At 42.0% G+C, this 27866-nt stretch overlaps 1 protein-coding gene across 1 annotated transcript in view; it reads right to left on the bottom strand.

The window, feature by feature from the left end:
• The window catches only part of Metap1 (methionyl aminopeptidase 1), a 35911-nt gene extending 15063 nt beyond the window's left edge, over window positions 1-20848 (bottom strand). Inside the window, exons 1-6 of the mRNA XM_036190968.1 lie at window positions 20599-20848; window positions 13296-13347; window positions 10432-10544; window positions 7922-7982; window positions 3405-3496; window positions 1606-1689 (exon numbers count right to left, since the gene is read on the bottom strand). Of these exons, the coding sequence (XP_036046861.1) occupies window positions 1606-1689; window positions 3405-3496; window positions 7922-7982; window positions 10432-10544; window positions 13296-13347; window positions 20599-20712 (516 nt within the window). The 5' untranslated portion in view covers window positions 20713-20848. The remainder of the gene's footprint in view (window positions 1-1605; window positions 1690-3404; window positions 3497-7921; window positions 7983-10431; window positions 10545-13295; window positions 13348-20598) is intronic.
• Between the last annotated feature and the right edge of the window lie 7018 nt (window positions 20849-27866).

Below are 27866 nucleotides of genomic sequence, written 5' to 3' on the forward strand. Positions count from 1 at the left end.
GATTTGAAGGTCCTTACTTTAAAGAGCACATGGCCAGAGGAGTACTCAAAATGCTACCTATGATACACTAATATATACAATACCCCAGATCAAAATTCATGAAGTCTAAATAAAAAAAATTCACAAGGCCAGCATAATGGTTCAGGTGGTAGTGGAACCTGTCACCTGCCTGACAACCTGAGTTTCATCCTTGTGACCCATTTGACAGGAAAGAGTTGATTTTCACAAGTTTTTCTGACCTCTACACACACACACACACACACACACACACACACACACACACACACACACACACACCACCTCAGACAAACCAAACAATAAATTCCAAACTGTCAAAAAACCTCCAACAATGTTTTTTTAGACATTTTTATAAACTCCAGACATATAGTCCAATTCTTTCAGGAAGGCTGTCACCCTTTACAACACCATCTCACTGTAACAGCACGGAGCGGTTTCATCCTCATCTCATGAGTAATGGATGGATACAGAACTCTTTAGAGCCTACTGTCCATGTGTTTGAACTACTTAACACTTTTCTGTTAACAACTTAGACATATGAAGTATAACTAGTCTACATCTAATACACTCTAACAAGCAATCTTTATTTAAAAAAAAAAGGTATCGCCATGTCATATCTTATCTGATCTGTTTATTGCCTTGTTAATGAAGTCTTTTTAAGATATGTGGTTTCAATAAGATCAGAGAGTGGAGCTCTGGTAGGAGGAAACTTTGGATTAGGAGGATTAGAAGGTGTGGTCTTGGTAGAGAAAGTGTCACTGGGGGTGGGCTCTCTCCCCTCCCACTCCCGCAGGCCTGCATGCTGCCATGCTCCCTGCCATGAGGGCAATGGACTGTAAACAAGGCCAGATGAAATGCTTTCTTTGTAAGAGCTACTGTGATCATGGCATCTCTTCAAAGCAACACTGACTACGGCAGGACCTTCCTGTCTGATCTGTTTACTGCCTTTTTGCTGTGTATGAAAGGAAAATTGATTTCTAGTCTAGTTTCTGCAGTTTGTTTTGTATTTCAGAGCACTTGGCATATGCAGTGGTATGTTTTATTGGAAGTACGGGTTAATCAATTCTATAAAAGCTGATAAAAGGCTGAGGTTTGGAATAACAGGTCTCAAGTGCCCTTGGATTTCAGCATCACAGATAGTCATGCCTAAGCATCTGTGCAGGACTGGTACCTCAACACCTGGCTGGCTACCAAGATCTGCAGAAACTCAACTCTTTTGTGCAGTGCAGTGTTTGCATACATGCTATCCACATCTCCCCTATACTTTCAGCCACTCTATTACTCTATTACACTGTAAATACTCCCTATGTAGGTAACAGTAGCAGGGAATGAAAGAACACAAACATGTCTGTACAAAACTAAGTTATTTTTTCCCAAACATTTTCAGTTGCTGCTGGCCGAATGCCTGAATGCCCAAGACCTGTAGGTAGATTATACTTACCAGTGTAATAGCTACAGAATGCTTCCCATATTTAAAACAATGTAAGTTTTCAAATTCGCTTAATAAAGTTAATTTGGACATTATAAAAATGAAGTTAAAAATTTTAGTAATTTGAAACTTCTAAATAAGAAAAGTAAAGCTCTTACTAAGTGTACAGCATGATCAATTTCTTCAGTAGTTACACCTGCTTTAATCATCCCAGCAGCAATATCCAAGACTTCTCTAGCAAGCTGAAAAATAAGTATATTCAAGAAGTAATAAAACAGAACCTATACTCTGCACTATTTTTGATTTTATGAAAAACTAGCCAAATAATATCATTTGATATCATTTTGTATGCAATATTTAAATATCAGAAACATATAAAAGTATGTAAAAATAAATTTATATAAAAGTTGGGATTAAAGAGATTTACTAATAACTTTATTTTGGTTTGGGTTTTAGTTTTTCTAGACAAGGTTTCTCTGTGTAACAGCCTAGACAGTCCTGGAACTCACTTCATGGACCAGGCTGGCCTTGAACTTGGAGATCTGCCTACCTTTGCCTGTGAGTGCTGGGATTAAAGGTGCACATCACCACCATCTAACACTAATAAGTAAACTTAATGAAGATTTATATCCTTAGATAAACAATCAACTGATGTTACATTTCTAAAATGGAACATGAAAGGAAATATAAGAAAATATGAATGAATTTCCTTAAAAAAAAAATCAAAGTAAAAGACATAACACAAAATTCCCCAAATAATAAATATAAGCATCAAATCACTTTTAAAATGCTGCACAAAAGCCTTAAATGAATATCTAAATGAACACAATCAATTATTTTTCTTTAGAAAAAAAATTTAAATATGTGATTTCATCTTACTAATCCTGTGGTGGTATTGTATACCCTAATAAACTCATCTGGGGTCAGAGAACAGAAAAGCCACTAGATACTGAGGCTAGAAAATGATGGCACTCACGGCTTTAATCCTAGCATTCCAGAGGCAGAAATTTGTCTGGATCTGTGAGTTCAAGGCCACAAAGATACAGCCAGAAAAGGGAGCCTTTAATCCCAGGGAGCGATGGTAGAAGGCAGAAAGATATATAAGGTGTGAGGACCAGAAACTAGAAGCATTTGGCTGGTTAAGCATTCAGGCTTTTGAGCAACAGTTCAGCTGAGGCCCATTTGGATGGATGAGGACACAGAGGCTTCCAGTCTGGTGTAACAAGATCAGCTGAGAAGTTGGCCAGGTGAGATTAGCTGTGGCTTGTTCTGCTTCTCTGATCTTCCAGCATTCACCCCAATAACTGGCCTCAGGTTTGATTTTATTAATAATCCCATCCATACTTCAAATATAGGATTCTCACAAGACTTTAGTCTAACTCTGTATGAGCCTTGGACTTAGTCCTGTGCTATATTTGTAAACTTAGAATGACTAAGTACCATACAAACTTCACTCTAAAAATTATGCTGCAAAAACAAACAAAGAACAAAAATAAAGCTGAGTGTGGTGGTCAAGCCTTTAATCCCAGCACTCAGGAGACAGAGACAGGTAGATCTCTGTGAGTGCAAGGCCAGCCTGGACTGCAGAGTGAGTTCCAAGACAGCCAGGGCTACACTGAGACCCTCTCTCAAAAAAAAAAAAAAAAAAAAAAAAAAATACTGTAAGCTCTTGAGCAAAGTCATGCTCATCTTTCAATCTTTGCGATTCAGTAAATATTTTTATGCAAATCAACAAAGCTGATGAAAAAAATGGTGACTACAGATGAATCACTCTTACTTTTATTCTAAAATCGATTATTTAAATATTAAAAAATGTTTTGAAAATAGGTAAAGGAAAGGGGTGGCTAGTAGCAGTTTACAATGTAACATTCTTACAGCTTTATAAACCACAAATCACTGACAGGATTCCTATCTGTACTATTAACCCTATTCTACCAGTGAAGAAAAAATAACTTACCCTACACACAAGTCGCATCCCTTCTATATCTTCAGTTGAGAGTAATTTAATTTGAGAAGTACCTTTAAGAGCCTGTTCAGATTCAGACATTCCTGGAATGAAAAATGAGTGAGTAAAACCACAACAAAGAGAAAGACAGAACTCAGCACATTATACCCTGACGACTCGGTAACAGGTGATTCTCCTTATGTACCATCCCCGATACTATTTCACATTGAGGATACTATTTCACATTGAGAGGTCCAAGTTAGGTTACTGTTTTAATATTTTCAACACAAAAATGAAATAAAAGAAACTGGAAAGAAAAACTTTCTAGAACTCTACCAGGAAGCAGTCAATGCTCAGTTCTTGATGCATGCCAGGCAGTATACTCACAGTCACTAACTAATGCACTTGACCAGCACAGAGCATAAACTCTTCACGGCCATGTCACAAAGCATCTCCACACCAGCAACTAACCAACTACCTCACTGTTCTTCCTCAAACCACAGTTTAGGACCTTTTCTTGGGTTGGTTGGTTGGTTTTAGAGTTTCACGTACAGGTATTCTGCCTGCATGCCTTGTGGCCTTGGAGGCCAGAAGAGGTAATCAGGTCCCCTGGAACTGAAGTTCCTAGAGGATGGGAGCCATCAGGAGGGGGCTGGGAATTGAACCTGGATCCTCTGGAGGAGCAGCCAGTGTTTTTAACTGCTGAGCCATCTCTGCAGATTGGTTTACGACTTTTGGTAGGCTTTCCCTAACATCTGAAAAGTGAAAAAGGAGCAGACCTACCAGACTCTATATTAGAAAGCCCCAGGTGAATACGGCTGTGAAGTGCCTGATTATGATTTTTATGCACACAGATCATGTCATAAAACCCATTTATCACTCAAGGTCATAAATAAAAGTTTAGGAAAATAATCCTAATTAATAAAATTAGTCTAATTCAAGTTTTACATATACTTAAAAGAAAAGAGTCAATATAGCAATTTCAAAATCTTGGGGGGGAAATGCAACAAATTATCAATGAATCCTGTTTTCCTTCTCTGAAATGGAAAATGCCCAAATACTTTTTTATGTGTATGCCATGTGTGTGCTGGTATGTGGGGTCACAGTAAGGGATACCCTGGCACAGGAGTTAGAGGCAGCTGGGTCCTCTTGAAGGGCAGTAAGTGCTGTTAACTCCTGAGCTCTCTCTCCAGCCCCTAAAGAATTGTTTTCATTACCATCAACTAAGAAAAGATTCACATCAGAACACAGGGTTATTAATTCAATATTGGAAAATAAATGATTATCCAGAAAGATAACCCTCCTAACATGAGTGGCCACCACCTTAAAATATAAATCTCAATCAAAAACTGAACATCACAGAATGAGTATCATCTGGCACAACATTATTCCAGCAATATTAGAATAATAAATAAAAGAAATATAAAATCTAAAAAGATAAGAGCTTTATCAATTTCAGATATTACACAGCCATAGAACAAAAGAATCATCTGAGAAATGGATGAAAATAAGGATTTAGTAAGTTTGGAGTTAAGATGCCAAAATTAAAAACTCTACCTACCGTAACACAAACAAGCTAAAAACTACTAACAATAAAGGACTCAGAACAGGTGTAACAGTGAAAAAGCTCCCAAAAGTAACTCGGAGCCGGGCGGTGATGGCGCACGCCTTTAATCCCAGCACTCGAGAGGCAGAGCCAGGCAGATTTCTGTGAGTTCAGGGCCAGCCTGGGCTACAGAGTAATTCCAGGACAGCTAGGACTGTTACACAGAGAAACCCTGTCTCAAAAAACCAACAACAACAAAAGGAACTCTGAAACTTTACTTTAAGATATAAAAGGAGATTAATATAACAGAAAACATAACCTATTTTCAGATAGAATATTTAGTACTATTAAGATATTATTGTTCCAAAATTAATTTATAAATTGAGTTTTATACCAATAAATAATGTCAACAAGATATTTTGGAATCAAGACAAAATTATAAACTTAGTACAGAAAAAGTATCATGCAAGAATACCAAGAGAATTCCTGAGAAAAGCTAAGGAGATAGCAACAAGGCCTACAAACAGGAAAACGTTTCCAACAGCTACGCTTGGCAATGGCTGTGGTTAGACCAGGGGGCCAGTCAAACCCCAGACTAAAGACATGAGAACCAAATGCAATAACACAAGACACATTTATCTTACTACATACAAATGCCCAGTCTGTCAGAATAATGACAAAATATTAGTGTTCCGCTGGGGAAAAACATTTTTACCATATAATTCAGAGTGTTAATATACCAAGAACATCTTAGAAATCAATTTTGGAAAAAAAATCTAATAGTCTAATGGGGAAAGAGGTTAAGATTATGAACAAACATTCAAAAGGAAAGAAAATAGCATTTAATATGAAAAGATGTTAAACCTTATAATTTAAAAATGCAAGCTAAACTAAAAATACCCAATTTCTCTGCCTTTCAGACTTCTAAAGACCATACAAACTTGAGAACAAGCAATGCTGGTGACAATGGAGGAGAAGCAAAGTTCTGTTTTTCTTGTAAAATCTGGCACTCCATGAAGCTGAGGGCATCCTCGCACAGGAATCACGCTAGCCTTCACTGTACTGTTCACATTTTACTGTTTTGTCAGAGCAAAACATGTTTTGTTAGGTTGGTTTTTTGGAGTTTGTTTTGTTTTGTTTTGTTTTGAAAAGGGGTTTTCTCCAAAAAGGTAATTTTGGAGACTGTCTTGGAATTTGCTCTGTAGACCAGGCTGGCCTCAAACTCAGAGATCACCTGCCTCTGCCTTCTGAGTGCTGGGATTAAAGGTGTGCACCACCACCGCCAAGCCCATGCTCATGCTTATGCTTTTTATGAGTAGTAACTGGCAAAATGCTCTGAAATTTCTACTATCTCAAGTAAAAATGTATATATCCTTTGATCCAAACCATTACTTTAGATAATTAACCTAAAAAAAATTCTTAATTGTGAACAAAGATGAAAATACAAAAATAGAAACTACAATCGAATTCACAGAAGCAAATCCCTGCAAATAATCTAATCTAACCTTTCATTAGGAGAGGCCTAGTTGATTATTATGATACACCCACACAATGAAATTAAATTACGGAACTGAAGAACTTACATGAACTCATCATATATTAACATATTAAGAGAAGACAAAAAGATGAAAAGGTATATGTGGTGTGTTCAACTGTACATAAACCAGCACTGGTCTAATAGGTATTCACAGACTATCTTGGGAATGCTCTTAAATCTCTACAGAGCAGGGCTTCTTTTCAACACTTAACATTCTATTCTATTAAAAACTATATTTATTTAACATATAAGTTAATACTACATTCAAAAGAGAATAAAATTACATGTTTCCAAGGTATCACCCATACTGTCTTCCTTACATTTATTCACAATGAATTCAACTAAATTTTTAAATTACATAGAAAAATATTACTATGGTTGCGTGCAGCTATCTAAGCTGAATAGCTGTGCAGGCTGTCCACAGTGGCAGCAGATAAGCAGTCCCACACTCAGAAGGCTGAGACAGGACGACTGCACATTCGAGGCCAGCTTGGGCTAGGTAATTAGATCATGTCAAGCCCAAAAATTTTTAAATGTTCTAAATTAAAAAAAAAATAATGTAAAAATGTCACTGGCTGGGGTTGGGGACTTAGCTCAGTGGTAGAGCGCTTGCCTAGCAAGCACAAAAAAGGCCCTGGGTTCAGTCCTCAGCCCTGGGGAGGAGGGTGGGGAGAAAAAAAGTCACTGGTATTCAACCTTTTCTCATTTCTGACATGCAAAACCAGTCATCGCCTAATCCAACCTAAATACTGTACAAGTTCAAAGGTCAGAGACTAAGTCCACTGACCCGTGTGGCAAATTATTCATCTTTTCTGCATGTCTCACTATTATTATCTATAAAATAGAGAAGACAACAGAACCTACCTCAGACGTGTTGAAAGTATTAAATGGAGTAACACGTGCAAAGAATTTAGCACAGTGCCTGACACACAGTTAAGCAGAAATAAGTATCAGTTACTATTAGAGAACCATCATCAGCATGCTCAGCACAACTACCACTAGCACCACCTTCACTAGCCCTGTACTGCTACAGCCCACTCTGCCTTGGTAATCTACTTTTGCCTTCATCTAGGTAAGAGCAAAAGGAAAACCAAAGCCTTCCCTCCCATCTGGCAGTTCGTGTAACAGAAAATATTGTATTTTTCTGAATATAGTCTTTAATAGCCACATAAACATTGTTTTCAGAACTGGACAGATTCCTAATTGGGGGGGGGGGTGTCTTTATCTTAAATGCTCTAATGTGGCTTTAAACAAAGAAACAATGAGGCTGGGGATTTAGCTCAGTGGTAGAGTGCTTGCCTAGCAAGCACAAGGCCCTGGGTTCGATCCTCAGCTCCGGAAAACAAACAATGTTTACATTACATGTCCAGCGCTGAAAACTCTGTAAGGACAGCCAAGCCCACACACGGGAATGCAGAGACAGGCCGGCGGGCAGGCAGGACTTACCTAAGGGATGGTCAGCGTAGTCTGGCCTCTGAATGTAACTGGGCACTGGCCTTGTTGGCATCTAGAAAAAGTAATGGGATAGGTCTGTTCAACACCTATTAACTAGTAACAAAGACAAGCCTGGGAGAAGACTCCAGAGGGAGGCTCAGCAAAAGCCTTACTTAAGAAGGTAATTCTAGCCGTGTGTCAATGTTGTAAGCTCCTGTTTCATTCACTGCCGCTCAACTCACTCCCTGTGTCAGCGCCGCCACATGTATGTTTGAGGAAGGAGAGAGGCTAAGGGTGCTAAGGTATGAGGCTGGAGAATGGCTCAGTGTGTAAGAGTTTGCTGTGCTCATCAGGTGGCTTACAACCTGCTGTAACCTCTGGTGTCTGCTGGCACACGAACTCGTGTGCAAATACCCACACAGAGACATAAACACATAATTTAAACAATAAAAGGAGTAAATCTTTAAAAAAAATTAAAAATCACCAGGCAACCTGTCGCTTCAAACTGGCAAGCTGGTAACTGTAAAGTGGTATCTCAGAGTAAAAAGAAAAAGGACATATTACTAGACACAATCACTGGAGGGGAGGGATACAGAAACTTTCTTATGTATCTGGCAGTTTTCCAAATTTTATAATAATGATATATTCATTTTATTAAAAGTACCAGTCAAGTCATTTTAAATATTCAAGGGCAGTGCCGGGCGGTAGTGGCACACGCCTTTAATCCCAGCACTCGGGAGGCAGAGCCAGGCGGATCTCTGAGTTCGAGGCCAGCCTGGTCTACAGTGCGAGATCCAGGAAAGGCACCAAAACTACACAGAGAAACCCTGTCTCAGAAAACAAAAATAAAAAAATAAAATAAAATAAAATAAAAAAATTCAAGGGTAGCAAATTTAAACTTAAGTAAATTCTGAAGTTTTAAGGGGGGACAGCGGCGGCAGCACACGCCCTTAATCCCAGCACTTGGGAGCACAGCCAGGTGGATCTTTGTGAGTTCAAAGCCAGCCTGGTCTACAGAGCAAGATCCAGGACAGGCACCAAAAACTACACAGAGAAACCCTGTCTGGAAAAAGGAAAAAAGAAAACCTCTTGAGTCCAGAAGGCATAGTTGGCATGCCTTTAACCGCAACACTTGGGAGGCAGAGGCAGGTGGATTTGAGGCCAGCTGGGTCTACATATGAGATCCAGGACAGCCAGGACTATGTGGAGAGACCTCATCTCAAAACGGCAAACCTCTTGAGTCCTATGAAAACCAAGCTTTCCCTGATGTGGAAGCTCGCTGATCACTGGCTTTCATAGCTCTGGAGAGTGCTGGACATGCCATCAGCAGGGGAAAGTAACCAACAGCTTACCCAGTTAGGAACCCTTCCAGCTACAGTCATGACCAGGCTGACTCCATGTACCCAGTTCAAAATGGCATGGATGCTCTAGAAGTAAAGAATCTATTTCTCATTGGATTTAAGGCCTTCCCCACTAGTCAGAGGCTGTGAACCTCTCAAAACAGCATTTACTGTACAGAAGAGGGCTGTTGCACAGTAGCTGTGAATGAATGCACAAGACTTGTACAAGATCAAACAAGCCAAAGTTCCAGGATGGATGGGGAGGGGCTCATGAAGTCCTACCCCAGGCAGGAAAGCTATAGGCAACTGATGCCTGCTAGAAATGAGTCAGTGTTCTTAGGATGCAGCCCCTGACAGTTTGCCCATGTTCTAGTAGATGCCCTACATCCATGCACATAATGGCAGCATTAAGTGGACTTGGTATTTTTTTTTTTTTTAAGTATATGAAGTTGGGAAGGAATGTAGTGAAGGAATTAGAGAGGAGAGTGAGCTGTGGGTGAGTCTGATCAAAACACATTCTATTCATGCATGAAATTCCCTACAGGTAGGGCCAGGAGTGGTACTTAAACCACTGTTATTCAGTTACAATGTGTCACGCTCTACAAAAAACTGTAGAAGAGCGGCATTATACAGTGCTCTCATGCCAGCCATAAATAAGAGTAATTATCCCAGCCGGGCGGTGGTGGCGCACGCCTTTAATCCCAACACTGGAGGCAGAGGCAGGCAGATCTCTATGACTTGTGACTTAGAGGCCAGCCTGGGCTACAGAGTATTTATCCCACCAGGTGGTGACGCATGCCTTTAATTTAATCCCAGCACTTGGAAGATAGACTCAGGCAGATCTGAGTTCAAAGACAGCCTAGTCTACAGAGTGTGTTCCAGGAGAGCCAGAGCTACACAGGGAAAGACCAAAACCAAAATAAATATTTATCCCATTCCTTTGTAAAATTTATAAAGTTTTAGTCTTTATATCTAAAATCTTCTCCACTTCTTCCACAACTGCCAATTGTCCTACTAGTTCCCAAATAATACACCCTAAGATCTAGATAGAATGTACACTGCTCCTTCTGAAGGCAATCCTGCTCGTGATTCACTACTGGAATACAAATTACAAGCATCAATTTCAGGAAACTGAAAACTGGTTAAAGACAATGTTCCATTCTAATGACTTTACATACTCACCAGTGGATAATGCGGTCTGAGTTTACCGGTGTACCGATAACCTGCCCATGGGTCAGTGTTAATATCACCTTCTACAGTCCAGGAACATACTTCTCGTTTTGCCTTTTCATCTTCTGTGAGAAAGAGTGATGGACAGATGTAAAAGCAAGAGAAAAAGAAAGGCTCAGTCTTCAGCTACCAAGCAGCAGCATACTTCACTTCTCTCTTTGCTGAAAACCAGAGAGCCCAGGCACAAAAAGCCAGCCTAGCCTGACCAAGCAGCTGCTTTACCGCTCTGCTCACCAGTCTTCCACGCTCAGACCTCAGTGTCTGGAAGAAGCACTCAGACACCCTGTACAGTCTCAAACAGAATGGCAGCCAATGGTAAATGTATGCTCTCTACGATGTCAAGTCATACAAACTTAACTTTAAAATACCAAGTATGAGCTAAACTCTCCCATCTGAATTCAGACTTAACAGCTGAATTCTATGCTCTTATTTAAAAGTGGTGATCCTAAATCACCCCACAACAAACTTACATTAAAAAAAAAAATTCCAGTTTAACCAAACAATGGCTTTTAAGTTTTATTTATTTTTTTTCCTCAAGATTTATTTTTACGGGCTGGAGGGATAGCTCAGCTGTTAAAGGCTAGGCTCACAACCAAAACTATAAGACTTATTTTTACATGCATTGGTGTTTTGCCTACATGTAAGTCTGTGTGAGGATACCATATCCCCTGGAACTGGAGTTACAAACAGTTGTGTGCTGGGGATTGAACCCGGGTCCTCTAGAAGAGCAGACAATGCTCTTAACCATGGAGCAATCTCCCCAACCCCCAATAATGTATTTCCAGTGAAGGTTTTTATCTTATCAATACAAAATTATTTCTGAACATAAAACCAAAATGGACTCCGTTCACTGATGCTAGATTCAAGTATTAATGAAAATTCTTCAAAATGACAATTGATGCTTGCTTCATGTAAAGCTAGCATGAAGTGGTGTGTGTGAAACAGGAACCTCTAGGGTTATGTCTCTTTAAATCTAGGATAGAAGAATCAAGATTCAGGCTTTTGCTGAGCAGTGGTACATCTGTCAATAGTTGGGAGACTAAAGTAGGAGGGATTCATTAAGTTCAGGTCATACAGAGTGCAACAACCCTAGATTCAGAGCTGGCCACATGGCACTTACTTCCCAAGCCTAATTTTGATCCCCAACACTTCACAAGGTAAAAGGAGTAAACCAGACCCCCCCCCCAAAGTCCTGACTCCCTTCCACACTTGTAGCATGTATTCATGCATATATGCATGCACAAGCACACATAAAATGGTGGTAAATGAAATTTCAAAAAACATCTAGATTCTGTCTCAAAACAAAGTCAAAACAGCTTTGCCTTACCATCCTCCTAGGGAGGAAACAAGGAACAGGAAAGGAAGCCTTTCAAATCTCCCACCTGGTCTCCATTCCTGCCCTTCTACCAACAGTATTTTCAAGGAGAATTGAAAGCAGGCCTCACACAAACAACACAAAGGCTGTCAAGACAAACAAGGCTGAAACACAGCAAGTTCTTTTCTAATCTCTATAAAGAACTCACTTACTAGAAATTTACATCTGAAAATTTAAGTAAGTTACATTTCAGGACCCATTTAACCCAAGTCCCAAATGCTAAACAAGCATTTGATTCCTAGTAATCTTGAAATGAGTTGAGGCTGGTAGCAAAACTTTGTAAACAACTTTGAAAGCAAAGGACATTGTATGCTATTTTTCAAAAACCACAATGCAATAGGATCAGACAAGATACAGGCAGAGCACCAAAGAGCATTGGACTTCATGCAATGTAAGGCCCGAAATACATGACCTCCAAGCTGTACACTTCCATTCAAAGGAACCAACCAAAAGAAGTAGATGTCTTGCTCTATGCCTTGGTAAACACTCAGACTACATTTCCTCCCATGGATAAATAACCCAGAACTCCTATTAAGCACAGGTATCACTTTATACCACCACAAAAAAAAAAAAAAAAAAAATTTAATTTTATTTCCTTTCCCATCAAAGATAGTTTGGCTAATAACCTCAGGTGCTTTGGTAAATCAAACTAACAAACTTCATTAGACCAACAAACTCATAGAAAACAGAGACAGATGAGTACAAGGCAACAAAATCATCAAGACAGAAAGTCTTGACAAGACAGAAAGTCAAGACACTAACTACCTGCCAAAACTGTAAGCATCAGATGGCAATGCTATAAGCACAGCAAGTCCTTTTCAATCTCCAGGTAACTGTAGCGGGCTGTCTCGGGTCAGCCACACTAAGAACTACATTTACAGGATGAGGAACTGATGAAGAAAGGCTATCTGAAGAATAACCACACCAGTGTGGTTACAACGGCTAAGAAATAGTGAATAGTTTCTGGGGTAATACAAGACACCCCAAAAATCAACACAGTGTGGTCACACATGCCTATAATCCAGAACTTGGAAGGTACAAACAGGGAGGTCAGGGATTTAAAACCATTATCAGCTACAGAGCAACAGAGATCTGGACAATCCCCTGAATCCTCGGAATAGCCCCCTGAGTCCTCAGAATAGCCCCTGTATCCTCGGCCTACAATATGCAGACACTTCTAGCCAAGACAAGAGGGTACCAAAAGATTAGGGCATTATCAGGTACTAGCCAACCTAGACCCATCTATCCTAGCCAAGGTCTCAGGTTTTCCTTATGAAACAAGGTTAACCAGATGTCATTAGACATACTTTATAACATATTATTACCAAGGAATAATAATTCCAGATGTCAGAACTACACTTTCAGAACCAAGAGAAGTCCCAACACTCACACAAAAGCTGTGTCCAAGGCAAAGGGCATGAAGATAAGCAATGCTACTTACTTGCTTTCTTATGCAGTAACTTGTGAGTAGCCCAACTTCCTTTAAAGCATTCCTGAAAGAACAAACAAGGAAATCAGTTTCAGGCCTTCCTTAATCAGAAACATTTTTAAGAACTGTTACACAGAAGAAACACTTACTGGGCCAGGCATGGTGGCACATGCTATTAATCCCACCCCTGTGGAGGCAGGGGCATGCAGGTGGGTTCCAGGCCACCCAGGACTACACACTGAATGAAAGTCTACCTCAAAAATTAAAAGTAAATATAAAGACTAAAACACAAGAGTTTGAAAGATAAATATTTATAAAAAGCTTAAGAAATTACATCAGCCAGGCAACTGTGATGCAGACCTTTAATCCCAACACCCAGGAGGTAAACGCAGGCAGATGGATATCTGTGAGTTCGAGACCAACCTGGTCTACAGAGCTAGTCCAAGGCTGTTACAGAGAATCCCTGTCTCAAAAACACGAGAGAGATGGGGGGGCGGGGGAGGCAGAGGCATGAGGGAAGGAGACGAGACAAAGTGAGATCAAGCAAGCAAGCAAGGCCATCAACTCAAGGATCAGTTCAGAAAGGAATCTGAGCTGCGGTTATAGCTCAGTGGCAGAGTGTGTAGTAGTACCTTCAACAGAACTGCGGTAGCCCTGCCCCAACCCACCCCTGTGCTGTGACTGAACATTTCTCCCTAGAGGAAGGCTGGAGAACCTTGAAGAAGGAACCCTGCTGGAAGACATGGGTCACTGGAGCTAGCCTGGAGGTCTAATGTCTGACCCACCTTCCTGACAGCAAATACAACGTGACCAGCTGCCTCATGCTTGGCCCACCAGCTTTCCTCTCCCTAAACTGTAAGCCAAAACAGCCATTCCTCCCCTGAGTTTCTTCTCCTCAGGAAGTTGGCCACAGCAATGAAAACTACCACAGTAACCAAGAGTTAGAGAGTTCTCAATGTTTTAACCAAAAGAAAAATATAAAGGATATATAAAAAAAAAACTGAAGGTTTCCTATTAGCTATAAAGATTATTTTGCATAGAATCAGCTCCTATTTCTATGGTTCCGTCCTACCATTAAAAGCAAAGCAAGAATTGCCTGCATTAAAAGCCAATTCTCCGTAGTTCTTCAGGACCTCATGGATCATTACGAGTATAGACAGGAGATGTTTAGCAGTTACAAGACTGAACAGATACCAAGTTCTGTTCCTAACACCCACATAAGGAGGCTTACAACTGCCTGTAACTCCAGCTCCAAGGGATCCAATGCCCTCTTCTGTCCTCTGTGGACACTACACATGCATGCATGCATACACACACACACACACACACACACACACACACACACTTAAAAAAAAATTTTTTTTTTTTTTTTTTTTTTTTGGTTTTTCAAGACAGGGTTTCTCTGTAGCTTTGGAGCCTGTCTTGGACTAGCTCTGTAGACCAGGCTGGCCTTGAACTCAGAGATACGCCTGGCTCTGCCTCTGCCTCCCAAGTGCTGGGATTACAGGTGTGCACCACCACCACCTGTCCACATTTAAAATCGTAAAAAAAAAAAAAAAAAGAAAGAAAGAAAGAAAGAAAAAAGTCTTAACTTTGGGTACATATCTGGAGGCTACCACTATCGTGCTCAATCTGTATTGGTTGTTCCCTAGTCTGAAGCCTTTTTGATATCTACTACTGCTAGAATAGATTCATTCTTAACATAATCTGACCCTCTTTTATGTCCCCCATGTACTGTTTATTTCTTATTAGTCTTTATAACTTAGACTATGTGATTACTTATGTAATATTTGTCTCAAATGGTAAAGAACCATCTTATATTTACTGCTGAATACCTAACGTCAAGCCTAGTACTTTACTTACAGCATGAACTAGTGCCACTCCCCTAAGATGATATACTTCCAACATTTATGCCAAAAGACAGACACACACCAATCCCATTTCCTCTGGCTACACAGCTAGAATCTTTAGAAAGCCTGCAATGTCAACAATCCCATGTCACCAACATGTCTTTTTATAAGATTCATTTGCTAGTGCGCACGCTGTGTGTGTGTGTGTGTGTGTGTGTGTGTGTGTTGTGCATGTACACATGCAGTACAAAGGCCAGTAGAGGACATGAGAACCTCAGAAGCTGGAATTTTAAGGCAGGTGGAAGCCACCCCTAAGAGCTCTGGAAACTGAACTCTAGCCCTCTGTGGAGCAGCAAATGCTCTAAACACTGCATCATCAATCTAACTTCCCCCAAAATGTGCCGTTTACAGCTCTGTATTTAGTTTAAATTTTATATCCAACATTATCATTTGTCATTTCTTTGTCGTATTTTATTTTGGTTAGTCAATTCCTTCTGATTATCCATTTTTGTGAAATGTCACATGACAGTTTGGATGAGGAACACCCATGTGAGCTGAGTGCAAATAACAGCATCAGTGATGGACGCGGACAGAAGCGGACACTGGTGGCTGAGGGACATGCACGTCCAGTATGTACTTACTGGCAATCTATGGACTAAAGAGTTAGAATTCTGTCCCTGCTGTTTGGAAAGAACTGGCTGCAAAAATTTGTCCAAAATATAAACTGGGCATAGTGGTACATATGCCTGTAATCCCAGCATACATAAAAAGCTAAGCTAGGATTGCCAGAGTCCTTAGGGAGGACCTAGCTTGGACTACATGAGAACGTGTCTCAAAAATAATAAAAACAATGTACCCAAATGTGCTTAAGTAATACTCTCAAATATTTTTAAACTTTCCTTCGACATATGAGGTTGAGACCAGAGCAATTCTTCAGTAGTTAAGAGCACTTGTTGCTCTTGCAGAGGACCCTAGTTCAGTTCCCAGCATCCACATGGTGGCTCACAACCATCCCGGACTCCAGTTCCAGGGGATCAGATAGATGACTGCTCCTGACCTCCAAGAACACCAGGCACTCACATGCAGACACAACACTCACACACATGATAAATAAATCTAAATGATACATAAGGTAATAAGCATCTTGAAGTCCTTTACCAAACACTACGCTAGGCATTTTACATAATGTTTATCCACCTTCTTCCTAACTCTAAGAAGGGTACCATCCATCTCTCCTCTCTTAGAAGATGAGTTATCCAAGGATACTGGAGCAAAGACAGAGACCCAGGTCTGACTGCAGATGCAGTCTCCTCCGTTTAGCTAGTCACTGACGTTTTAAGTTCTGAAATCCATAAACAATGACGCATCTTTAGTTCCTTCCCAGCTGATAACTGGCTCAGGGCAAGACAATGAACAGCACAGAACTTTGTTAAATAACAACAGTTAAGAAACTGAAATTTTGGCCTGGGGGATGTCTGTGAGTTGGAGTCCAGCTTGTTCTACAGAGTGAGAGGTCCAGGACAGCCAATGCTACACAGAGAAACCCTGGCTCAGGGAAAAAAGAAAAGAAAAAGAAAAATAGAAAGAAACTGAAATTTTAAATTCAGCCATAATTAATAAATGACAGTAATTAATAGACACCTTTGTCTAGTATTATCCACCCTTTAAAAGGATAATGTAAAAGTAGAATTGCACTTTCCACAGCAGGCCCATTCCTTCAACTTTCATTTAATGAACTGAGAGTATACTGACACCACAAGGAACTGCAGAAAACACAAAAATGAGTGGACCTCAGCCCCTATCTCAAAAAACAAAACAAAACACTTACAAGTAAAGAAAATTGGGTACATACAACTACTATTAATTTAGAAAGAAGGGATAACTATCAAGATACTCAAATATCAGAACCTTTTAAAAGATCAACTTTAAAAATAATAGGTCTTATTCTATTAAAGGAAGAAATTTTCTTAAAATGAAACAACTCTGATAAATACATTTTTATGTTTTTAAATATAAAATACTGCATAACAATAAAATGAGCCATTATTTATAGTTTACTTTTCTGGTCAGTGCCTTACCTACTCATTTCACCTACAAAACCATTTGGTAGGAACTATTAGTACCCCTATTCCAAAAGACAATGAAAGCCAGAAGTCATCTGCACAACGTTACACAGAGGAGGAACCTCCTTCTGCCTTTTCAGACATTTATTTAGGCATTCAAGTGTGTTGACCACTTGCTGCATCCAAAGTACAGCACAAGGAAATGGGCATTCGGCTGTGAAAATGATCAAAGACACTGTTTTCTAATGAATAAGGTAATTGCAGGTCATTAAAATGTTATAAAAGAGTTACGGTATTATAAATAGGCATCTTTGTAGTTTGGTCAGAAAGACAAGGGGCCAGCATTAGGAAAAGTGAGAAGCATACAAAAAAACTCTGGCTGGGCGGTGGTGGCGCATGCCTTTAATCCCAGCACTGGGAAGGCAGAGGCAGGTGGATCTTTGTGAGTTCGAGGCCAGCCTGGTCTACCAAGCAAAATCCAGGGAAGGCGCAAAACTACATAGAGAAACCCTGTCTCAAACAAAAAACAAAACAAAACAAAAAAAAAAAAAAAAACGCTGAAGAGAAGATACTCAATGGCAAGGAAAGCCTTAGTCTCAACACTATATAAAATGTGTTTAGGGTCTCTACTGGGGCTGAAAGAACAGCTGTGATTTCAGAGAGAGCAAGTGACATTTTGGGTAAGTAAAGAGTATACACACAGCCCATGGCTACAGCAAGACAATCCGGCAGCCTGAGAGGAGCTACCCTAACTGTGGAGTCGGAACACAAAGGCAGGAATAATCTCAGCACTGAAATAAGCATGAGCCAACTGGGGAAGAAAGACCTTGTCTGCTTTGGTTTGAGTGGTTTGTTTACAAAGTGAAGAATACAGTGGAGAAATGAATGAACTGCTCCACTGACTCAGTGACAGACTTTACAAACTGCCCGTGGACGGTGATAACGGGAATGAAGAAAGACAGCAGAAGCCCCTCTGAATGTCTGATGACAGGGGTAGCAGTAATACTGGTAATGTAACTCCAGGCTCCAGCACAGGCTGCATTCTCTCTACCATACATAAGTCTCAGATGCGCTGACAAAATGTCTGACATTTCTTCAAGCTACAAAGATTCAATATTCTTTATAACAGAATGCCACCCATGCTTGATGAACAGTTTCTCAAAACCTTTTGAGCTTTTATATACATTTTAATTAATATATAATTACATCACTTCCCTCTTTTTCCTCTCTCCAACCCTTGCCATAAACCCCTTGCTCTTTCTTAAACCTATGGCCTCTCTTCTTTGTAATTAGATGTGTTAGACTCTTTCCTCAAGAAAGAAAGGAAGAGAGAGACAAAAAAAGATAGAAAGGAAGAAAAAGAAAGAGAGAAAGAAAGAAATGTAGAAAGAAAGACATAGAAACAAAGAAAAAGAAGAAACTGGCTGGGCTGAAGAGATGGCTCAATGGTTAAGAGCACTGGCCACTTCCAGGTGACCTAGGTTCAATTCCTAGCCCATGGGCTGGCCTTGAACTCACCATGTAAACCAGGCTAGCCTAGAAGAGTTCTACCAGCCTCTGCCTCCCAAATGATGGAATTAAAGCACCTCCCAACTTTAAACACTGTATAGAGCTGGGCATGGTGGCACACACCTTAACCCCAGCATTTAGGAGAGAGAGGCAAACAGAGATCTCTGTGAGTTCCAGGACAGCCAGAGCTACTCAGAGAAATTGTCTCAAAAAACCAAAATAAACATTGTATAGACTACATTAATCTACTAAGATGACTCACAATTTTCATAGCAAATTTTATTTTATTTGGTTTTTTAAGACAGGGTTTCTCTGTATAGCTTTGTGCCTGTACTAGAACTCACTCTGTAGCCCAGGCTGACCTTGAACTCACAGAGATCCGCCTGCCTCTGCCTCCCAAGTGCTGGGATTAAAGGTGTGCACCACTACCGCTCAGCAAAATTTTTATTTTAAGTCCAGGTCCCACACAGAACTCGGTAAGCTGGAACTGGAAAATGTTAAAGCCACAAGAGGCCCTATGCCGGACTGATAGCCCTAATGCTATTTTTAGATCAAGCAACACTCTTCCCCATAGCATCATTTTGCAGAATGATAGCAACAAGGTCAAGGATCACATACTCTCTAAACACAAGACCAATCCAACTGTGAGGAACTCGTGATGGCTTATCTACAAATTTTAAGGCTGTTAAGCATAGGTCTTAATTTTACATTTATTTTTGCATGCACTTTATATTTGAAAACAGTTCTTTTTGTTGTTTTCCCATAACTATCCTCGCCCTCCCAGCCAGGGTTTCTCTGTGTAGCCCTGGCTTTCTGGGAACTCAAGAGATCTGCCTGCCTCTGCCTCCCAAGTGCTGGGATTAAAGGCGTGCACCACCGCGTAGCCACTTCAATTTTATTTAGATATCAGTATTAATTGTAGTGGAATCCTTTAAAACACAAACTTCTTACATTGTAGGGCTACAGGGTCTTATCTTAATTTCAGCGTCAGAGCAAACCTGTGAAATACAGAAGGAAAACTATCCTCACTCTGTCTGAGCAGGGTAACATTGGAACTCGGGAAGTTAAGTATCTTCACTGACTCAAGATCTCACAGGAAATTAGCAGACCAAGGCCTTTGGACTATTGATTAATTCACCGCTCCCAGGAACCTGTCAGATTATTACCAAAATATGTATATGCCCCTCATCAACAAACTGTAACTTAGAGCCATCATTCTGAGTCTCAAACGCAGTGGAACACAAATTCTGCTCCATAAACACACACTGCCCATTCAGCACCGGGTTTGCTCAGCTGCACACCACTTCCTAAATACATCGGAGCCTTAAAGCGTAACCCCGGAGGGAACTGTCCTTCCCACTCTATGGGAACTTCAGTAACACAAGTGACTCATCTCTTTAGCTCACCGGTTCTCTCAATTAATAAACTGAGATGCCAACGGAAAAGAATGAATTGCACAGACCCCCCCCCCTCCACTCCCACACTCCAAGTTGCTTAAACGCCAAAGCACGGTAGTAAAACACAGGAGAAGTGAGGCTGAGACTAGCTCTGCAGGAGACTGCGGCCACCCCAAGGCCCCGGCAGGTCGTTTCCGTCTCCGTCCCGGATTGCACAGGCACCGGAGTGGAGCCCCGGGAGCGCGGCCCGCGGCGTCCGGACCAGACCCCGGCTCCGGCGGAGGTCCTGGGCTACCGGTTCCCGCGCGTCCCCACCTGCCCACACACCTGGCCGCCCTCCCCGCTGCCGATGCGCGGCCCGAACCCGCCGCAGGTCAGCTTCCGCTCCCACGAGCGCCGGCGGCCGGCTCCCGAGGCCCGGGCCGCTCTGAGGCCCGAGGGGGAGGCGGCAGGGCCCGGAGGAGGAGACCCGGAGGGGCGCGGGGTGGGCGGCTACCTGGGAGCAGAAGTACGAGCCCTGGATGCCCAGCTTGATGCAGGTGGGACACTGGAGCTTGGCCTCGCTGCTGCAGCCGTCCGTCTCGCAGACCCGCGTCTCCACCGCCGCCATGCTGCTTGTCTGACTGACTGCCGGCCTGCCTGTCGGAGGAGGAGGTAAAGGAGGAGGGAGGAACGGCCGAGGGAGGGGAGAGACCCAGCCCGGGAGGAGCTCCGCCCCTAGGCCTAGGCGCTGGACCGGGAGGAGTAGGGCCCGCCCCTACGCTGCGCGCCCCGCCCCCACGGCGCCCGCGCCGCCAGCGCCCCGCCCCCACGGCGCGCGCTCCCCTGCTGCCCCGCCCCTCCCGCGCTTCCAGCGGGCGCCCGACAGCCCCGCCCCCGCCGCGCACGCGTAGTGGCGCCCCGCCCCAGCGCCGCGCCCCGCCCCAGCGCCGCGCCCCGCCCCAGCGCCGCGCCCCGCCCCAGCGCCGCGCCCCGCCCCAGCGCCGCGCCCCGCCCCAGCGCCGCGCCCCGCCCCAGCGCCGCGCCCCGCCCCAGCGCCGCGCCCCGCCCCAGCGCCGCGCCCCGCCCCAGCGCCGCGCCCCGCCCCAGCGCCGCGCCCCGCCCCAGCGCCGCGCCCCGCCCCAGCGCCGCGCCCCGCCCCAGCGCCGCGCCCCGCCCCAGCGCCGCGCCCCGCCCCAGCGCCGCGCCCCGCCCCAGCGCCGCGCCCCGCCTCTGCTTGCCCGCCTAGCCTTGCTGCGCCGGTGGCGCCACGTGAGGTCCGTGGAGACCCTACACCGTACTTCCGCTCGTTGTCTGGGCGCCTTCTTGCCTCGGGCGTGATGTCGGGACTCGGACAGTGCAATTCCTGAACCCTCAGTGTCCCCCACACTCGCAGGTGTCGGAAAGGGCGTGGGGTCCTCTGCTTTGGTTCACCTGTCGCTTCTTGGGAAGAAACTCCCTTTTCTGACTTGCGCTTCTCTCCCGCAGCGCTTGCCTCAAACCTGATCCTCAAAAAAAAAAAAAAAGAAAGAAAAGAAAAAAAAGCGCATTCTCAAAAAAAAAAAAAAAAAACATCAATGGAGCCCAGACAGAAATCAGCCGTTTCTGGAGCCTTTCACACCCCGCCATTGAAGTAAATAGTGCTACTAACTGTCAGATGGTTCAATACCAACGATGGTTTTTTTCTCATATTAATCTGATTTTATGGTTTGAGGGAATTCTGCTAGTCAAGAAATGGGGAAGTTAGAAAGCTTTTAGACTAAGCTTATCAGATACAAACCTGTCGCCTAAATCTTTGAGCCACACATAATCAGTACATTCCAGAACTGCCGTTTTCTAACTTGTGTTTGTCACTAGAAGAAAAAAAAAAAACTGATATTTATTTGATCATCAACTAAATGCTGCAGATATTTTTTATCTTTTCCACCTTAACAAACCAGAAAAGTTCATATTTCCTTTAATAACTTTTGCTGTATAACTTCTAATAAAAGTGTATACATTTAGGCAAAAAAATGTCTGTGACTGCATATGTGTGTTTGTATATGACATAGGACTACAAACCCCAGCTTCCTAAACTATGGCTCGCAACTTCTAATGTGGGGTCATGAAATATTTGGCAATAGTGAAAGGTTTTGGAAAACCTAACAACCAAAGGTTAATTCAAAATCAAACGCCAAATGCATCATAGGTATTTCCGGAAACACTTATCGTGTGCATCAGGACTTCACTGCAGAGTTGATTCTGAACCCACTGATACACTGCATTGCCTGGGGGTGCTGTCACAGGCAGCCAACAAACGCTACCTGAACACTGCTGGTGGTGAATTACCGAATTACCGTGTTCTGTTTTATTTTTACCATACTTGGTGTTTTGCTCTTAAGCATAACGATTTCATTTAAAAAAAAAAAAAACTTCTAGTATTTCCCGACCATCATTCTTCAACTTGTATCAAATCAGTATAGTTTTGTATTTTTGGATTGAATTGCCTTTGAGTAGCAGTGGTCCTATGGTGGTTAGAACTCTGCATAATGAATTGAATGTTTCTATATATTGCTGTTGGAGTTGTTGACTTGAATTTCATTTTTTAAAATTATTCAGAGCCAAGTGGTGGTGGCACACACCTTTAATACTAGCACTGGAGAGGCAGAGCCAGGTGGATGTCTGTAAGTTCAAGGCCAGCCTGGTCTACACAGCAACATGCAGGACAGGCACCAAAACTATAGAGAAACCCTGTCTATTTTGGAAAAAAAAAATTATTCAGTAGATTTTGGATTGGATTAGAATTTCCAATAATTTCTAAAATGGAACAAAATAACAAAATATACCTTCGCCTTTTTTTTTTTTTTTTTTTTTGTGTGTGTGTGTGTGTGTGTGTGTGTGTGGTTTTTCCAGACAGGGTTTCTCTGTGTAGCTTTGGTGCCTTTCCTGGAACTCACTCTGTAGATCAGGCTGGCCTTGAACTCACAGAGATCCACCTGCCTCTGCCTCCCAAGTGCTGGGATTAAAGGTGTGCACCACCACCACCACCACCACCACCACCACCACCACCACCTCCGCTGCCCCCACCACCCAGCATACATATGCCATTTTGTACCATGTATTTATACAAAGCAGCATTCTCAGCATTGACAATTATAAATCAAGATATAAATATACTCTATGACCTAGTGTCAAATATTCAACTAAGATTTCTTGGGTTTTTTTTGTTTGTTTGTTTGTTTGTTTGTTTTGGCTTTTCTAGACAGGGTTTCTCTGTATAGTCCTCGTCCTGGCTGTCATGGAACTTACTCTGTAGACCAAGCTGTCCTCAAACTCAATCTTCCAAGATCTGGGATTAAAGGCATGCACTACAACACCCTGCCCAAGATTTCTTTATGTAGAATGAACAAGCACATATGTTTCATTAGTAATGCAAATTTGCTGTTATCTTTAAAAAAATGTATTAAAATGTTAATATTGCTCTAAAGACTCTGCAGTTAAGAGAACTACTGACCCTGTAGAGGACCTGTGAGATAGCACACAACCACTTGTAACCCTGGAAATCCCATTTCTTCTTCTGACCTCCATGGTGGTGTTGGTTATTTTTGTACTTTTTTGGCTCTTGGCTCTTTTGAGAGGCCTGCCACCCAGCTCCCAAATAAATCATACACAGAATCTTATTATTACTTATAAATGCCTGGCATTAGCTTGGCTTATTTCTAGTCAGTCAGCTTTTCTTAAATTATCCCATCTATCTTTGGCCTCTGGGCTTTTACCTTTATCTATTTCTGTTTACTTTTACTTCTTACTCTGTGTCTTGCTGTATAGCTGGGTGGCTGGCCCCTCAAGTCCTCTTCTCCTTTTTTTGTTCCTTCAGCTCTCCTCCCACATTTCTTCTCCTCTTTTATTCTTTCTGCCTGCCAGCCCTGCCTATCCTTTCTCCTGCCTTGCTATTGGCTGTTCAGCTCTTTATTAGAGCAATCAGATGTAGACAGGCAAAGTAATACAGCTTCACAGAGTTAAACAAATACAACATAAAGGAATGCAACACATCTTTGCATCATTAAACAAATATTCCACAGCATAAACAAATGTAACACATCTTAAAATATTCTACAACACCATGGTCATCTGTACACACAGTATATCCTCACACAGAAAATACACATAAATAAAAATAAAATATATTTTAAAAGTTTATTTTTTAAAATTGTTTTGTACTTTTTAGAATTGTGTTCTTTATTACATTTAGTGTTTGTGTGTGTGTGTGTGTGTGTGTGTGCACGCGCGCGTGCGCGTGTGTGCACGTGTTGGCCTGTGCACACTGTAGCAGGCATTTGGAGGTCAGAAGACAAGTTGCAGAATCATTTCTTTGCACCATTTGAGTCCCAGGGATGGAACACATCACTGAATGTCTTAGCATCCAGTGCCTTTACCAGCTGAGCCATCTCACTGGTCCTAAAGAATTAAAATAAATTTCCTTGTGATTTGTTCTCAGTGTCTGGTTTGTATACCATGTAGATGTAACCATCTTGTTAAATAAGAAACAAGGAGCCAATTGCAGAGTTAAAAGCCAAGATGTCAGAGCAATAGCTGAGAGCTGAAAACCTTAACCTTCACTGCTGCTCTGTCTTTCCTCTCCACCAGAGGCCTACTTGCTGTGTCCTATCTTTTATATAGACTTTCTGTTCTGCCTTCTCATTGGTTGTAAACGCAGCCAAATGACCTCCTCGTTACTGCCCGTCTGTACAGACCTCCAGGTCTTCTATGGTTGGTATTGAGATTAAAGGCATGTGTCGCCATGCTGGCTGTGTCCTTGAACACACAGAGATCCTCCTAGCTCTGCCTCCCAAGTGCTGGGATTAAAGGCGTGCACCACCACCACACAGCTTCTGCTATGGCTTGCTCTGACCCCAAGGCAACTTTATTAATATACAAATAAAATCACATTTCAGTACAAATAAAATATCACTATAATACCATTATATGAACCTCTGCACTTAGAGTTGTGTAAATAGTTCTCATACCAAAGGGTCACAAGTGGGAAAGATCAAGTCCTACTATGAATAAAACATATTGAGGGGCCTGGGAAGATGGCTCAGTGGTAAAAGTGCTTGCCCTTCAGACATAACTACTTGAGTTTAAGTCTGAGAACATGTGTAAGTGTGCAAGAAGGGAAATAATTGCACAAACGTAGACAGACTTTTCTTTCCTGCCTACCAGTCCCCAAATAACCGACATGGAAGACTGAATGTTAATTATAAATGCTCAGCCAATAACTCAGGCTTACTAATAACTAGCTCTTAGAATTTAAATTAATCTGTGGTGATACTATATTTGTAAAATGTGATTTTATTTGTATATTAATAAAGTTGCCTTGGGGTCAGAGCAAGCCATAGAAGAAGCTGAGTGGTGGTGGTGGTGGTGGTGGTGGTGGTGGTGGTGGTGGTGCACACCTTTAATCCCAGCACTTGGGAGGCAGAGCTAGGAGGATCTCTGTGTGTTCAAGGACACAGCCAGCATGGCGACACATGCCTTTAATCTCAATACCAACCATAGAAGACCTGGAGGGAGGTCTGTACAGACAGGCAGTGATGAGGAGGTCATGTGGCTGGGTTTACAACCAATGAGAAAGCAGAACAGAAAGTCTATATAAGAGACAGGACACACAGAAGTAGGTCTCTTGCAGAGAGGAAAGACAGCAGAAGCAATGAAGGGTAAGGTTTTCAGCTCTTGCTCTGACCTCTTGGCTTTTAACTCTGCAATTGTTCTGTGTTTCTTATTTAACAAGATGGTTACATCTACATTTGGCGCCCAACATGGCAAGAATTCATTTAAAAAATCATTTAAAAAACCGCTTGGCTTGGCAGTGAGTCGGGCTTCCCACCTGGGCGGGCCCAGCTTCCTAGCTCAGGCCAAGCTCTGCTTAGGACTCAGGCCCAACCTACCTTAGCTACAAGCTGTTACCGCAACAGCTGGAGTTACTTGCTTAAAAAACTGGTGCTACAAACAATTCAGGCCTGTGGGAGCTACCGCTAATTGCAGTAGCTACACGCAACTACAAAGGACGGAGCTTAAGGAAACCAGAGCCCAGGCTCGACTCCGCTCAGACAGGAACATTGAAGCGGTTGGATTCAAGCTTTTAGCCAGAACATGGCTATGCTTTCTCCCTCTCTCTCTCTCTCTCTCTCTCTCTCTCTCTCTCTCTCTCTCTCTCTCTCTCTCTCTCTCTCTCTCTCTCTCTCTCGATTCCCACCTTGGACACTAGATAGCTGTGTTGAAATTCCCTCAGATTTCTACTGTTCTACGCAGAATTGGTAAGTCAATCATATCAGATATTTTAAAGGAAACTATTTAAAAGAGTTTTTTTTCCACATTTAAAAAAAATGGGTTTTAGGTGTACATTGGAAGAAAATTGGGCTTTCTTTGAAATTTTAGGCAGTCTAACAATAGAACAACTATATGAGAAAATTAATGTTGATCGAATTATGTACATTATTCTTCTTATCCTTATTTTGCTGTTTAAAAAGATAGTTAATTTAAGTGCCAACATAAAAATTTTACAAAAACTTGTTAAACCTGTTAAAATGAATTATAGAGAAATTCAGATTCAGACAGAAGAAATTAACAGTGAAGTTGTTTCAGGATTGGATTATAAGGTTACAGAAAGAAAGCCTGTTTTCACACAATCACCCTTAATTTATCTGGTAACCACACAACAGCAACCTGGTCAAGTGAATATGCAAAATATTTGGACTCCAGTTGAAATGTTAGATTAACGAAGGTTTAAGGAAGCAATAGTATCTTATGGCATGCATTCCCCATATGTAAAGCAAATGTAAACTCCTGGTCAACTTATAATAGGCTAATACCACAGGACTGGCAGGAGCTGGCACAGGCGGTTCTGGAACCTGGACAGCAGCTCCAGTGGCAAATATGGTTCAAAGAGGAAGCTAAAAACATAGCAAAGCAATGTAGGGATAAAGGTATACAAGTCTTCCAGGATCAGCTTGTTGGAGAAGGCCAATATGCTGTAGTACAAACACAATGTTTATATGATATCCAAACTCTAATTCTATGTCGAATGGCAGCCTTGCATGCATGGGACAGAGTTGAGGATCCAGGAAAGAAAACTGAGTCATTTACAAAAGAATCTTTCATAGATTTCTTACAAAGACTGACTTCAGCAGTAAAGAGAATGGTCCCAAATTCAGAAGCTAGCCAGATATTGCAAATGCAGCATGTGAGAGAATAATCAGGCCATTAAAGGCAAGATCTGCACCCTTAGAAGATTGGATTAGAGACACGGTTAATGTTGAGGCTCATGATCATGATAATATGTGGGTAGGAGAAGCAATTTCAAGAGGTTTGAGGAATGTCAGATGTTTTGGATGTGGAAGGCAAGGACATTTGAAAAGGGACTGTAAACAGGTCACTTCTAGAAACAATGTTTTTTCAAGGAACAATGGCAACAGAATGCCCCTTCCTTCTGGAGTATGTAGAAGGTGTGGTAAGGGAAGACACTGGACCAATGAATGTAGATCAACAAGGGACAGACAAGGTTATACTTTGCCTCAGTCTTTGGGAAACTCCCAGAGGGGCCTCAGGCAGGCCCCTACAGTGAATCTAGTTCAGACCTTTCCTGCAATCATAGAGGAGACTCCTACTCAGAGCAGTTAAATAACCAAATGCCTATTGGAATAAAGCAGGCTACTCAGAGTAATGGAACAACTGAGACAGAGAAAACAGAAAATTCAGGAGAAACCATAGAGAAAAATTTTTGACAAACTTCTATAAATGAACAAA

The sequence above is a fragment of the Onychomys torridus genome, chromosome 6, assembly GCF_903995425.1.
Source record: "Onychomys torridus chromosome 6, mOncTor1.1, whole genome shotgun sequence".
Lineage (NCBI taxonomy): Eukaryota > Metazoa > Chordata > Mammalia > Rodentia > Cricetidae > Onychomys > Onychomys torridus.